The 16,520-nt window shown below is 35.1% G+C and overlaps 1 protein-coding gene across 2 annotated transcripts in view; it reads right to left on the bottom strand.

Moving 5' to 3' along the window:
• The window catches only part of SCN7A (sodium voltage-gated channel alpha subunit 7), a 77,993-nt gene that overhangs the window by 9,457 nt on the left and 52,016 nt on the right, over nt 1-16,520 (bottom strand). For both annotated transcript variants that reach the window (XM_057551916.1, XM_007183217.2), the window contains exons 17-20: nt 15,464-15,618; nt 12,667-12,840; nt 9,295-9,402; nt 88-366 (exon numbers count right to left, since the gene is read on the bottom strand). In XM_057551916.1, coding sequence (XP_057407899.1) covers nt 88-366; nt 9,295-9,402; nt 12,667-12,840; nt 15,464-15,618 — 716 coding nt within the window. The remainder of the gene's footprint in view (nt 1-87; nt 367-9,294; nt 9,403-12,666; nt 12,841-15,463; nt 15,619-16,520) is intronic.

Raw genomic sequence — 16,520 nt, forward strand, 5'->3', positions numbered from 1 at the left:
AACTTTATTAAGCATCCACATTTTGTCCTTTATGTTCACATACAATATGAATGAACATGTAATTCACAAATTCAAACATGTACTTACTACTTGAAGCAGTGAAAGAAAACTGATTCCAACATTATCAAAGTTCAGTTTTGCATTCTCCCATGGCATGGATTCATTAAACACAAGGCTTTCACATTGACTTCTATTCATGACTTCAGATACAGGAAACCTTTCTCCACTTGTTGGGTCAATGCATTCATAGAATGTGCCAGCAAATAAGTGTACTCCTATGATGCTAAAAGCCAGCCAGATCATAAGGCAGACCAGAAACACATTCAATGTGGGTAAAGTTGTTTTTACCAAAGCTCTCACTACCACCTGGCATATAAAAAACAAACATGTAAACTTTAGGTAAGAAATGTGAAAGTGTTTTAATTAAATTGGAAATATTTATTAATGTAAGGTCATATTGAAATAACAACAAAAAGGCCATCTTGAAAGATTTAATAGATCACATCTGGTATTTGAATAACCTAAAAAACAAATTTCAGTTAAAAATATATATTAAAGGCCATGAGCCTGTGCTCTAGTGTCAGACTCAGTGCACCCCGTTACCTCACCACCCACACCTGCCCGGACGGTCCCGTTGCCTCCTGCCTGAGCAACTTCAGTGCTGGCTAATCAGACGGGACCAGCCCCAGGTTGCTGATCTTTCTGGAAAGTTTTAACTGTGGAGGAGAAAGGAAATGTCTTAGCTTTAGAAGATAGGCCTGCCTTGAGGGAGTGGCAGACAGGTTGAGGGGGCTGGATTTCTAATAAGTAGAGAGAGGGTGGAAGAACATAATAGGTCCTGAGGGCTTCTGAACCCCAACCAGGTCAGCCCAGCACAGCTTCACCCAACATGACCCTTGGAAGGGAAGAAGCGAGGCCCTGGTTTATTAAATGTGAGGAATAAAATGCCTGCAGTAGAACTAAAACAATCAGAGTGGTTGATGAAAGAAAGAGAGAGAGAGAAGAGAAGAGAAGAGAAGAAATGAAACGAAAAGAAAAGAAAAGAAGGATTGAGATGTTCGAGTTTTAACAAGCTGCCACACGATGCCCATGTGCTGGTCTTAAGATCACATTTTGGATACTGCGTGGCTGACAGGGTCTTGGTGCTCCGGCCAGGTATCAGGCCTGAGCCTTGGAGGTGGGAGAGCCGAGCTCAGGACATTGGGCCACCAGAGACCTCCTGACCCATGTAATATCAAACGGTGAGAGCTCTCCCAGAGATCTCCATCTCAACGCTAAGACCCAGCTCCACTCAACAACCAGCAAGCTCCAGTCCTGGACACTACATGCCAAACAACTAGCAAGACAGGAACACAACCCCACCCATTAGCAGAGAGGCTGCCTAAAATCATAATAAGTTCACAGACACCCCAAAACAAAACAACAGACGTGTTTCTGCCCACCAGAAAGACAAGATCCAGCCTCATCCACCAAAACACGGGCACCAGTCCCCTCCACCAGGAAGCCTACACAACCCACTGAACCAACCTCACCCACTGGGGGCAGACATCAAAAACAACAGGACCTATGAACCTGCAGCCTGTAAAAAGGAGACCCCAAACACAGTAAGTTAAGCAAAATGAGAAGACAGAGAAATACTCAGCAGACAAAGGAGCAAAGTAAAAACCCACCAGACAAAACAAATGCAGAGGAAATAGGCAGTCTACCTGAAAAAGAATTCAGAGTAATGATAGTAAAGATTATCCAAAATCTTGGAAATAGAATGGAGAAAATACAAGAAACATTTCACAAGGACCTAGAAGAACTAAAGAGCAAAGAAACAATGATAAACAACACAATAAATGAAATTAAAAATTCTCTAGAAGGAATCAATAGCAGAATCACTGAGGCAGAAGAATGGATAAGTAACCTGGAATATAAAATACTGGAAATAGTTACAGAGCAGAATAAAGAAAAAAGAATGAAAAGAATTGAGGACAGTCACAGAGACTTCTGGGACAAAATTAAATGCACCAACATTTGAATTATATGGGCCCTAGAGGAAGAACAGAAAAAGAAAGGGACTGAGAAAATATTTGAAGAGATTATAGTTGAAAACTTCCCTAATACAGGGGAGGAAATAGTCATTCAAGTCCAGGAAGTGCAGAGAGTACCATACAGGATAAATCCAAGGAGAAACAGGCCAAGACACATATTAATCAAACTATCAAAAATTAAATACAAAGAAAAATATATTAAAAACAGCAATGGAAAAGCAACAAATAACATACAAGGGAATCCCCATAAGGTTAACAGCTGATCTTTCAGCAGAAACTCTGCAAGCCAGAAGGAAGTGGCAGGACATATTTCAAGTGATGAAAGGGAAAAACCTACAACCAAGATTACTCTACCGAGAAAGGATCTCATTCAGATTCAACAGAGAAGTTAAAACCTTTACAGATAAGCAAAAGCTAAGAGAATTCAGCATCACCAAACCAGCTTTACAACAAATGCTAAAGGAACTTCCCTAGGCAGGAAACACAGGAGAAGGAAAAGACCTACAAAAACAAACCTAAAACAATTAAGAAAATGGGAATAGGAACATACATATCAATAATTACCTTAAATGTAAATGGATTAACTGCTCCAACTAGAAGACATAGGCTGACTGAATGGATACAAACACAAGACTTGTACATATGCTGTCTACAAGAGACCCACTTCAGACCTAGGGACACATACAGACTGAAAGTGAGGGGTTGGAAAAAGATATTCCATTCAAATGGAAATCAAAAGAAAGCTGGAGTAGTAATTCTCATATCAGACAAAATAGACTTTAAAATAAAGACTATTATAAGAGACAAAGAAGGACACTACATAACGATCAAGGGATCAATCCAAGAAGAAGATATAACAATTGTAAATATTTATGCACCCAACATAGGAGCACCTCAATACGCAAGGCAAATGTTAACAGCCATAAAAGGGGAAATCGACAGTAACACAATCATAGTAGGGGACTTTAACACCCCACTTTCACCAATGGACAGATCATCCAAAATGAAGATAAATAAGGAAACACAAGCTTTAAATGACACATTAAACAACATGGACTTAATTGATATTTATAGGACATTCCATCCAAAAACAATAGAATACACTTTCTTCTCAAGTGCTCATGGAACATTCTCCAGGATAGATCATATCTTGGGTCACAAATCAAGCCTTGGTACATTTAAGAAAATTGAAATCATATCAAGTATCTTTTCCAACCACAATGCTATGAGACTAGATATCAATTACAGGGAAAAAAATTGTAAAAAATACAAAAACATGGAGGCTAAACAATAGACTACTAAATAACCAAGAGATCAGTGAAGAAATTAAGAGGAAATAAAAAAATACCTAGAAACAAATTACAATGAAAACACAACAGCCCAAAACCTATGGGATGCAGCAAAAGCAGTTCTAAGAGGGAAGTTTATAGCAATATAATCCTATCTCAAGAAACAAGAAAAATGTCAAATAAACAACTTAACCTTACACCTAAAGCAATTAGAGAAAGAAGAACAAAAAGAATCCAAAGTTAGCAGAAGGAAAGAAATCATAAAGATCAGATCAGAAATAAATGAAAAAGAAATGAAGGAAATGATAGCAAAGATCAATAAAACTAAAAACTGGTTCTTTGAGAAGATAAACAAAATTGATAAACCATTAGCCAGACTCATCAAGAAAAAAGGGAAAAGACTCAAATCAACAGAATTAGAAATGAAAAAGGACAAGTAACAACAGAAATACAAAGGATCATGAGAGATTACTACAAGCAACTATATGTCAATAAAATGAACCACCTGGAAGAAATGGACAAATTCTTTGAAAAGCACAACCTTCCGAGACTCAACCAGGGAGAAATAGAAAATATAAACAGACCAATCACAAGCACTGAAATTGAAACTGTGATTAAAAATCTTCCAATAACCAAAGCCCAGGACCAGATGGTTTCACAGGCAACTTCCATCAAACATTTAGAGAAGAGCAACACCTATCCTTCTGAAACTATTCCAAAATACAGCAGAGGGAGGAACACTCCCAAACTCATTCTACAAGCCCACCATCACCCTGATACCAAAACCAGACAAAGAAGTCACAAAAAAAGAAAACTATAGGCCAGTATCACTGATGAATATAGATGCAAAAATCCTCAACAAAATATCAGCAAACAGAATCCAACAGCACATTAAAAGGATCATACACCATGATCCAGTTGGGTTTATCCCAAGAATGCAAGGATTCTTCAATCTATGCAAATCAATCAATGTGATACACCATATTAACAAATTGAAGGAGAAAAACCATATGATAATCTCAGTGGATGCAGAAAAAATTTTTGACAAAATTCAACACCCATTTATGATGAAAACCCTCCAGAAAGCAGGCATAGAGGGAACTTACCTCAACATAATAAAGGCCATTATATGACCAACCCACAGCAAACATTGTTCACAATGGTGAAAAACTGGAACCATTTCCTCTAAGTTCAGGAACAAGACAAGGTTGCCCACTCTCACCACTATTATTCAACGTAGTTTTGGAAGTTTTAGCCACAGCAATCAGAGAAGGAAAAGAAGTAAAAGGAATCCAAATCGGAAAAGAAGAAGTAAAGCTGTCACTGTTTGCAGATGACAAGATACTATACATAGAGAATCCTAAAGATGCTACCGGAAAACTACTAGAGCTAATCAATGAATTTGGTAAAGTAGCAGGATACCAAATTAATGCACAGAAATCTCTTTCATTCCTATACACTAATGATGAAAAATATGAAAGAGAAATTAAGGAAACACTCCCATTTACCATTGCAAGAAAAATATAAAATACCTAGGAATAAACCTACTTAAAGAGATAAAAGACCTGTATGCAGAAAACTATAGACGCCAATGAAAGAAATTAAAGATGGTACAAACAGATGGAGAGACATACCATGTTCTTGAATTGGAAGAATCAACATTGTGAAAATGACTATACTACCCAAAGCAATCTACAGATTCAATGCAAACACTATCAAACTACCAATGGCATTTTTCACAGAATGATAACAAAAAAACTTCACAATTTGTATGGAAACACAAAAGACCCCGAATAGCCAAAGCAATCTTGAGAAAGAAAAATGGAGCTGGAGGAATCAGGCTCCCAGACTTCAGACTATACTACAAAGCTACTGTAATCAAGAAAGTATTGTACTGACTCAAAAACAGAAATATAGATCAATGGAACAGGGTAGAAAGCCCAGAGATAAACCCACGCACATAGGGTCACCTTATCTTTGATAAAGGAGTCAAGAATATACGATGGAGAAAAGACAGCCTCTTCAATAAGTGGTGCTGAGAAAACTGGATAGCTACATGTAAAATAATGAAATTAGAACACTCCCTAACACCATACACAAAAATAAACTCAAAATGGATTAAAGACCTAAATGTAAGGCCGGACACTAAAACTCTTAGAGGAAAACATAGGCAGAACACTCTATGACATAAATCACAGCAAGATCCTTTTTGACCCACCTCCTAGAGAAACGGAAATAAAAACAAAAATAAACAAATGGGACCTAATGAAACAAAAGATTTTGCACAGCAAAGGAAACCATAAACAAGACAAAAAGCAACCCTCAGAATGGGAGAAAATATTTGCAAACGAAGCAACTGACAAAGGATTAATCTCCAAAATATACAAGCAGCTTATGCAGCTCAGTATCAAAAAAACAAACAACCCAATCCAAAAATGGGCAGAAGGTCTAAATAGACATTTCTGCAAAGAAGATCCACAGATTGCCAACAAACACATGAAAGGATGCTCAACATCACTAATCATTAGAGAAATGCAAATCAAAACTACAATGAGGTATCACCTCACACCAATCAGAATGGCCATCATCAAAAATCTACAAACAATAAAGGCTGGAGAGGGTGTGGAGAAAAGGGCAACCTCTTGCATTATTGGTGGGAATGTAAATTGATACAGCCACTATGGAGAACAGTATGGAGGTTCCTTAAAAAACTACAAATAGAACTACCATAGGACCCAGCAATCCCACTACTGGGCATATACCCTGAGTAAACCACAATTCAAAAAAGAGTCATGTACCACAATGTTCATTGCAGCATTATTTACAACAGCCAGGACATGGAAGCAACCTAAGTGTCCATCGACAGATGAATGGATAAAGAAGATGTGGCACATATATACAATGGAATATTACTCAGTCATAAAAAGAAACAAAATTGAGTTATTTGTAGTGAGCTGGATGGACCTAGAGTCTGTCATACAGAGTGATGTAAGTCAGAAGGAGAAAAACTACTCCAGAGTGGGAAGTTTGGGAAATGAATCTACCACCTAAAATTAAATAATAGCAATAATCTATGATCACTGTCTCCATTTCCTCAGTTCCCTTCATTCTTTAAATATTATTGATACATTCAGAATTTTATTCTTATCACTCCACTAAAGCTGTTATGGTGAATGTAAACCAGCGGCTATACCCAATAAAATATTTTCAATCTTTGCTACCTCTTTATCTTTCCTTTATCATTTATACTTTGACTCCTTTTCCCCAACCTCACTTCTTTCTCTCTCTCTCTCTTTTTTTCCCTGAGGGACCCTTCTCTTTTCTACCATTCTAACCTTTCCTTCCCTCAGCCATTACTGGATACGTAGCCTTTTGCCTATACTTTCTTTCTTATATTCCTTAGATTTCTGTCCTTGAATTAATATTTTGATTTTTAATTATGCTTTTAATTACATTTAGTTTTATTTCTAAAACTAAGTCACAGATTCTTTGTTGACCTTTAGATATTTTGAAAGGCCCACTGATGCTTCTGATGAAAAAAATGCTATGTCTATTAGAAAATACACACAAATGTAAGAATAAAAGCAATAGATATGGTTGAAACAAATATTTAAATAGTAAGAGCACCTGAAGACCTGAAGCTTATTAAATACATAAAACATTAATTTTGTAATCACTTCGCTTCCTTATATACTCAGTTAATTCAGCTACAGAACTTCCAGAGGATGAGATGAAGATTAAGATCTGAATCTGACCTTGACCTAAACATAATTATTTACCTGACGTCGAATTGTCCATGGCTACTGTCTCATTGCCGTTCTAATTAATGAATGGCATCAAATAGTACAGCACTTGATTTCTGACAGAGGCAGCTTCCCTAGCAAATCGCTTCCTACTTTTCTGTGAATCAAGGGCAGAAAATTTGCTGATTTTGACACTTTTTTTTCGTCTTTGTATCTAAATTTATTAGGAAAAAGAAACCCTGATATTATGCCAGAATGTTTTTTAAAATAAGGAAAAGTAGTCTAGTTACATTTATTATCTAATTTTTGTGTGTTAGTGTATATCTGTACATGTGTTTTGCTTTATTTAGGTATAATTTACAAAAATTGTGTAAATTTAAGATGTACAAGGTGATGTCCTGATATATGTATAAATTGTGAAATGATTCCCACAATCAAGCTAATTAACACATCCATCACTTCACATAATTATCTTTTTGGGTATGTGGTGAGAAACATTTAAGATCTACTCTCTTAGAAAATTTCGAGTATACAGTGCAGTATTACTAACTGTAGTCACCATACTGTACACTAGATCCCCAGAACTTATTCATCTTATAAATGAAAGTTTGGACCCTTTGATCAACATTTCTCCATTTCCCTTACCCACAGCCCCTATGTTTTAATAGGCCATGTGTAGTTTATAACTCTAGAATATACTATGAAATTATCTTATCACTAAACTGAATTTATGCTAGAAATTTGGCTGTATTGTCATTCCTGAATCTTACAGATCTTTTCAATCATTTTCTCCTTTTCAGCTTATTTTCCTCCTTATTTTGGTTTAAAAGCACTGGGGAATATCACCACCTGTGGACTTCCATCATGTTGTTAATAAAGTGTTTTGTAAGTCATAATGTAAATTACAATTAATATTCAAAATTTGTGTTTCCTAGGTGTATGATAACTGGAATTTTTCTGTATTTGCTACATGATCAAATGTTTCTTTCCCAACACCAGCACATCAAATGTATTTGGAGAATAGGTTGACCAGTCACAGATTCGTATTAATTACAAAAATATTGTCAATCATGCATTTGCATATATATTAAAATATAATTAACATACTTAAAACATATACACATATATACACACAACTGTGTATCACATAATCATATTCTATTGAATCATATAAAGATGGTACTATTAAAATTTTGGCAGTATGTTTTTGGTAAAATACATTTTTAAAATTACTTATATTTCTGTTTGGATTTATAATAATTACTCAAATTTTGAAATAAAAATATCTATTTTTTAACCAAGTGGAAAGAATTTAAGTATTGAGTTTCTTAATGAATGGCAGTTTAAATGTAACATACAATGTATCAACTATAAAAACAATACAGCTTAAACATAAATAAATTTCTTATTGTTTCCACCTACATTGAATATATGACATTCCATAGTATTAGTCAAATAGGCAGGCTAATGTTAAATAATCCATGTAAATGACAAATGGAAGGAAATATAAATGTATGATTACAAAATAAAAGGTAAAATACGACTCTCCCATTTCTGCATATAATTGATCACTGTATAGCTACATAATTATACTACTTGTGGTGGTCATAGACTCTGTTTTTTCTTCTAGGTTGAGTCACATGGGACTTCCATTATAGGCCCAAAGATTGAACATTGGCCATTTTATATGGTGCAACCTATTAGTTTCCCTTACATTGTTCAGAAGAAGCTTTAACATGGGAGTGAGAGAGAGAAGACTGGCAAGAATTCATAATTTGTGACATGTGACTTAAAAGCGAATTTATTTTAAAATTCAAACTGTTATTTCATTTGGTAAATTAATAAGTGTGTATAATGTCCTTATAATTTAAATAAGTTAGCTAACTGATCAACATTTCATTTTCTATCAGTTATATTTTTAACATGGACATAATTTCATTAATACTTCTATGTATCAGTGGGTTAGAATGGTATTACTTTTTTCTCTCTCAACTATTAGATTTTTTTGCTTATCTTTATTACTTTTCATATCTTATGAGCAATAAAGGCCCAAAATGTTAATAAGCATAACTAATAAACCTTTCTTCTATATTTTTAATTAGTAATATGTAAGACTTTTGTATTAATATTGTTAAAGATACAAATGTGAAGACAACAATGATTGTTAATTTATGGAGCTTTATTAATCCTAAATAAAAGCCTATAGATTAGAAACTTTTGTCTTACCTTCATTCTTTCAAATTGAGATAGAACTCTGAGTGCTCGAAGGAATTTAATGGAAATAAGCGGTTTTAGTTCTTCCCGAGATTTGCCTATTAAGCTAGTACAAAACACCTGGGTATATCAAAAAAAAGTGAATAGAATTTAATTTTAACTTTAATCAAAACAATGTGTAAAAAATCTTTTATTATGGAAAAGATACACAAAGCCTACTAAGAAATTTATGAAAAATTTTAATATACATTTCAATATATCTTAATGATGACCTACAGAAAGATACAAGAAAATCATTCTGTGTTAAAATCACTTAAAGAAAGATAAAACAAAACTATTTTCTGGTAACAGGAATATATGCTATCGAGATAAACAAAAGTTTGTATACTTGAGATTCTTTATGGTCAAGGCTTAATATTTATATCCATTTTTTATTTTTAAATTAAATTAAGAATCAGTTACATGATTATTTGCAATATAGTAATAGTACACAATGTATTCATTAAAACAAAATTCGGAATATATTTACATATGAATCTAAATATGAAGACGGTTAAGATGATATAAAATATAGGATTTCAGAGAAGAGGCATAAAGAAGGAAATGAATACTGTTAAGACCAAGTACTAATTACCAAAAAAGATAGCAAGATTCTAAGGCGATTTTTTAAACTAAACATATATGTATAAATATGATTCAAATTTTAAAACATTAATGGAGATTGAGCAAGGTGGCATAGTTATGATTAACTTTTGTTGTATCTTCATATTTTCTGTATTTTCAAGGCAATATAAATGAAAAAAATTACTCTCTTTTACCCTACTCTAAAGAGATTATCTTGAAGTGGACTTTGAAGTAAGGGTATCATTTATATAAGCATGGAGGGATGTGGACTCAAAAGAACAATAATCAGAAAACAGGAAGGTGGGTTGCAGGTGTAGTATGGTTTGGTTGAAGTAGAAGGTTAATTACAAGAATTAATTTAGAAGACAAAGGTCAGATATTGGAAGTCATTATTTAAAGACTGAGAAGCTTCAATCATTGTTTATAGAATAGGGAGACATTTGTGCATTCGACAAAAATTATTGAGCACCTAATATGTGACATGAATTGCTCTAGGCATATAGGATAAGGAGAGAACCAAACTGAGAAAATATTTTGCCTTAATGGAGCTTATCTTTCAGTAAGCAAAATCAATGAGTAAATTATATTGGGCTGGCTAAAAGGTTTGTTTGGTTTTTTTCTGTAAGATGGCTCTAGTAGCACTTAGTTGTCTTTAACTTCATTTGAAACAATTTTGTTAGATTGTATTGTGACAGCTGTCATATCTGTGTGCATTTTTAAAAAACTTATCAAAATTGGTGAATTTTTGTGTAACCATTTTAATATTGAAGATGGAAGAAAAAAGCAACATTTTCAGCATATTATGCTTTATTATTTCAAGAAAGGTAAAAACGCAACTGAAATGCAAAAAAAGATTTAGTAGTTTTTGAAGAAGGTGCTGTGACTGGTCAAACGTGTCAAAAGTGGTTTACGAAGTTTTGTGCTGGAGATTTCTTGCTGGATGATGCTCTATGGTTGGGTAGACCAGTTGAAGTTGATAGCGATCAAATCGAGACATTAATTGAGAACAATCACCGTTATACCATGTGGGAGATAGCTGGCATACTCAAAATATCCAAATCAAACGCTGAAAATCATTTGCACCAGCTTGGTTATGTGAATCACTTTGATGTTTGGGTTCCACATAAGTTAAGCGAAAAAAACCTTCTTGACCGTATTTCTGCATGCGATTCTCTACTTAAGTGTAATGAAGATGTTCTGTTTTTAAAGAAATTTGTGACGGGCGATGAAAAGTGGCTACTGTACAATAATGTGGAATGGAGGAGATGGTGGGGCAAGCGAAATGAACCACCACCAACCACACCAAAGGCCAGTCTTCATCCAAAGAAGGTGATGTTGTGTATATGGTGGGATTGGAAAGAGAGTCCTCTATTATGAGCTCCTTCTGGGAAACCAAACTATTAATTCCAACAAGTACTCCTCCCAATTAGACCAACTGAAAGCAGCACTCAACGAAAAGCATCCGGAATTAGTCAACAAAAAACGCATAATCTTCCATGAGTTTAATGCAAGACCACATGTTTCTTTGATGACCAGACAAAAACTATTATGGTTTGGCTGGGAAGTTCTGACTCACCCGCTATATTCACCAGACATTGCACCTTTGGATTTCCATTTATTTTGGTCTTTACAAATTTCTCTTAATGGAAAATAATTCAATTCCCTGGAAGACTGTAAAAGGCACCTAGAACAGTTCTTTGCTCAAAAAGATAAAAAGTTTTGGGAAGATGGAATTATGAAGTTGCCTGAAAAATGGCAGAAAGCAGTGGAACAGAAGGGTGAATATGTTGTTCAATAAAGTTCTTGGTGAAAATGAAAAATGTGTCTTTTATTTTTACTTAAAAACCGAAGGAACTTTTTGGCCAATCCAATATAATATTAATAGGAAATGAAGAAAGCAGAGAAAGCACAAAGGAGTATTGTAGTGGTTGCAGTTTTAAATATGGTAGTGCAGAAAGACCTAACTTCAAGTTTCTTTTCAGCAGACATAAATGAGGTGAGCCAGCAAAAGTTTCAGGTGGAAGGAAGAATAAGTGCAAAGGCACTAAGATAGAAGTAATTTTGGCATGGTTTTTGAACTTCAAGAATTCCGGTGCTGGTGGAGCAGTATATAGACCAGGATGGGGGAAAGGGAGAGTAGCAGGAAATAAGACTGGATCATGTAGACACTTGTAGGCCTTTGATTGCAAAGACTGTAGCTTTTACTACGTGTGAGGGGTGTTTATTGGAGGATTTTAAGAAAAGTGACTTGAACTGAGTTTCATTTTACAACAGTACAACATACGTGGTTGCTATGTGGAGAGGAGGACAAAGGTGTGCAGTGGTGGAAGCAAGGATCTCAGCTTGGAATCTACTGCAGTGATACAAATGGGCAGTCCTGGTAGCTTGGATCAGTGTGTACTGGTGAAGGTAATGATAAGTAGTCTAATTTTAAATGTATGATTTAAAGGTAGAGCCAATCTAAATATTTTAGAATGCTGATATTTTCAAGATATTCTGCAGTAAGCCTATTCTAATTAGCAGCAGGTTTATAGGCAATGATTAGAAGAATCCAGGAGTTAAGTAATGAACTGTTCAAATTTTAGAATGAAAATAAAAGGATGGATGTGAAGCATTACATATGAAGAAATATGGGATGTTGGTGACTGAAAATGTATAGAGAGAGGGAAAAGAAAGATATAAGTAAATGGAAGAGTAAGTCAGAGTAAAGAAGGAAGAGTAAATCAAATAGCCTTTAAATTTTTTCTTTAAAATACGTACAATAACAACCATGAAGTCTAGTTGATACCAGCCATTAGTGAAATAGGCTTTAAAACCATATGCCATCCACTTTAGAAGCATTTCCAGAATAAAGATGTAAGTGAAGATCATGTCAGCATATTCTAATAAGATTTTAATAGTCTTCCTCTGATCAATATATATATCTTCAAAAGCCTGTGGGTAAAAAATTTAAGGATTAGTGTACATGTAATTTCTACAAGCTCTTTTGGCATAGAGGGGAATGAAATCCCATCTCTAGATGGTGAGCATTGTCATAGGTTGTAGTCTCAAGGGCTTGTTCACTTGGTTTGGATTTATTCACACAATCCACATCCGTTTTCTGATCCCATGCCTGTAGCAGACATCATTCATTGATTCCAGAACCTCCAAATTGTGTTCTAATTAGTGATCTGAAAAGCCTCTCTCAAATCAGTTAATCAAACTTAAGAGGTGGAATCTTTAGTCACATCTGACCTGGTTCTTGTCTCTAATTCCACATAGCCATCTCATAGATATATGCTATTGAGAATAAAGGAGCAGAGATAAACAAACAAAGAAACAAAACCCCCCAAACCTGTGTTTTCAGAAATCCATGCTGCTATTACATGAAAAAGTCACAAAGCTTGTCAGATAAACCATTGGAAACACATGAATATGAAATAAAACTATATTGTTTTTCTAAAGTTTCTCAGTTTTAATAGATCAACCTCAATTTTACCGTGAAGGAAGCAAATTCTGATAATGTCATTCAAAGCAATTTCACAGTATTTTTTTAGCACTGAAAAAAAGGCAATAAAGTATCAATAACCTCAGGCAGACTTGTTTCAAAGTGCATTTGAGGTCAAAGATTAAACAAGGATGAAAATAATCTTCGGTAAAGAATGGTGTGATTCTTAAAAATAAAAGTAAATATAAAATAAGAGAATTGCCGACTTGAACGAATTATGGAGTAAAAGTGTTTATAAAAGCAGATTATAAATATCATCCAAAGTTATTTTAAAGGACTTTATTCATTACATGTATTTACTTACTGAATAGGTATATAATGTGAAATAATATAAAAAGATGTACAGAAGCCTCTATTTCAATTAAAACATTAAAAAATAGGCAAAACCAATCTGTGACAGTTGAAGTCCACATACTGGCTATCCACATGGAATGAAGAAATAACTGTTAGGGGTCAGAGTATGGTTCTGGAGCCCTGGGAGCATTCTATTTCTCAAGCCAGGTGATGGTTACATAGGTACATTCACTTGGTGAAAATCTTTTATGCTATACACTTATGATTTGCATGCTTTTCAGTATGTGTGCTAAATGTCAGTATAAAGTTTACTTTAAAAATATTTGCAGGGCTTCCCTGGTGGTGCAGTGGTTGAGAGTCTGCCTGTCAATGCAGGGGACACGGGTTCGAGGCCTGGTCTGGGAAGATCCCACATGCCGCGGAGCAACTGAGCCCGTGAGCCACAATTACTGAGCCTGCGCGTCTGGAGCCTGTGCTCCTTAGCAAGAGAGGCCGCGATAGTGAGAGGTCCGCGCACCGCGATGAAGAGTGGCCCCCGCTCGCCGCAACTAGAGAAAGCCCTGGCACAGAAACGAAGACCGAACACAGCCAAAAAATATATATATATATATATTTGCAGTACAAAGTCTGGTTCCCAACCATGACTCCATCTTCTCTGTTTTGTGCATCTCATGATTAACTATTTCTTGTGTATCATTCTTTGATCTTCTTCAATCAAACACAAGCAAATATCAATATACATTCTATTTTTCTCCCTTTCTTACATAAAATGTAGCATGCTGTGCACTTTATTCTTTCTTTTTTTCACTTATTACCATATCCTGGGGAATTGCAATATCAGCATGCAGACAGCTCTTGTATTTTCTAGGTAACTGCACAGTATCCCATTGGATGACTGTACCATAGCATATTTAAACAGTCACCTAATATGGTTTCTTTTTGTTTTTCAATCTTTTGCTATTACAAAAAATTCTTCAGTGCATAGCCTTGTAAATGCATTTAATACGTGTGAAGATTTTAAGATAATTTTCCTGAATTAAGCTTCTTGGGTCAATGGGTAAATATATTTGTAGTTCAGAGGTTCTTAAAAGTATGTGCAGGGACTTTCCTGGTGGCACAGTGGTTAAGAATCCGCCTGCCGATGCAGGGGACACGGGTTTGGGCCCTGGTCCAGAAAGATCCCACATGCTGCGGAGCGACTAAGCCCGTCCGTCACAACTACTGAGCCTGTGCTCTAGAGCCCTCGAGACACAACTCCTGAGCCCATGCGCCTAGAGCCCACAACAAAGAGAAGCCACTGCAATCAGAAGCCCGCGCTCTGCAATGAAGAGTAGCCCCTGCTTGCCTCAACTAGAGGGAAAGCCCGCGTGCAGCAACGAAGACCCAAAGCAGCCAAAAATTGGTTAATTAATTAATTAATTATTTTAAAAAGTAAATGCAATATTTCTCTTTCCAATGGAACAGGTAACAAAGTACTAGTCCAATACGTGTATTTTATTAAACTTTATTAAAATAAGAAAAATTGGGTATTTATTAACATTCTTTTTTCCTGCTATCATTCATATATTTTGAAATTATATTATTTATTTAATATTGAATGAGGCATATACAGACTCTCTAAGAAACTGTAATGTATGTCTTCCAAAACTAAAATCCTAGAATATGAAATTTGGTGCTATAATAAGTATTCTGGGGAAAAATGATTTGGCATGGTGACTTCATGAATGTAGACTCATGATGCATTTTTTTTCCATAAAAATATGAACTCTCACTTACCAGAGCACCTGTGCTGAGCAGAGTGACAAGGCCAATGAAACACTTAAAACAACTGTTTTCTACTATTTTGCAGCAAGTTTTCCTTATGTTCTGCCACATCTTTCCTTTCTTGGAGTCTCTGCTGATTTGAGCAGATGAAGATCTTCGTCCATAACCTGTCAAGAATGAAACTATTAAGAACAGAAATCTAGAAAACTCATGAAAAAGTAAACATTCCAAATATCTTAGCAAGTATTTATTTACAGAGTCTAATATAGGTGGTTTCTGACATAAATATTTGATTTTTACCTCTATTGTAGTGACCACTGCAATCACTGAGGAAAAAAAGAAAAACTTAACTTGTGAGTTTGGTAACAGTAGGAGGAAATAAATTGTGAAAGGAAGAGATGATGTAGAACATCCTCTTACCCTGCTGGGTAGAGTCTGAGAATAGAACTCACCTCCACTCCTACAAAACACACACACACATACACACAAGACACACACACACCATCTTCTGATTACTACATTTTTGTATAATGCCTGAAAAGTCATTCTCTGAAGACTCACATGGCATAACAAGCATTTCCATTTAAATATACAAATATTTATGACATAGTAAGAGGTATAATATCAGTTAAATAAATTAAATTGATCCCAGCTCTTAGGTGGCATGGGAATGGAAATTTTGCTTGAGACTATTTAAGGAGCTAAGCTTGGATTATGGAGTAATTTGTGGGTGGGTTACTGGTGTATGAGGTTGAATTCTACCTTCTCGTCAAGAGAGTTAGCATAAGGAAAACGTGAGGCTTGAGAAGGGTATGATTAACAGGTAAGAGAATGAAGAATGGAGGTGGGTGGAGTTTAAAGTCAACACATTTTAGAATTTTATAGAATTTTACCTAGAGTCAATTTATACATCTTTGGTCAGAAAAATATAGAAAATGTTTCCTCCCTGGTCTTGTATGATACAAGTGCTATATCTCAAGCTACCGAGAGCGGATTCTTATTTTTGAATATAGGAATTTGAACATTTAGCAATTACCATTTTGATGATTTCCAGTGATATCAAATGTTC

Source organism: Balaenoptera acutorostrata, chromosome 8 (genome assembly GCF_949987535.1).
Source record: "Balaenoptera acutorostrata chromosome 8, mBalAcu1.1, whole genome shotgun sequence".
Taxonomy (NCBI): Eukaryota; Metazoa; Chordata; class Mammalia; order Artiodactyla; family Balaenopteridae; genus Balaenoptera; species Balaenoptera acutorostrata.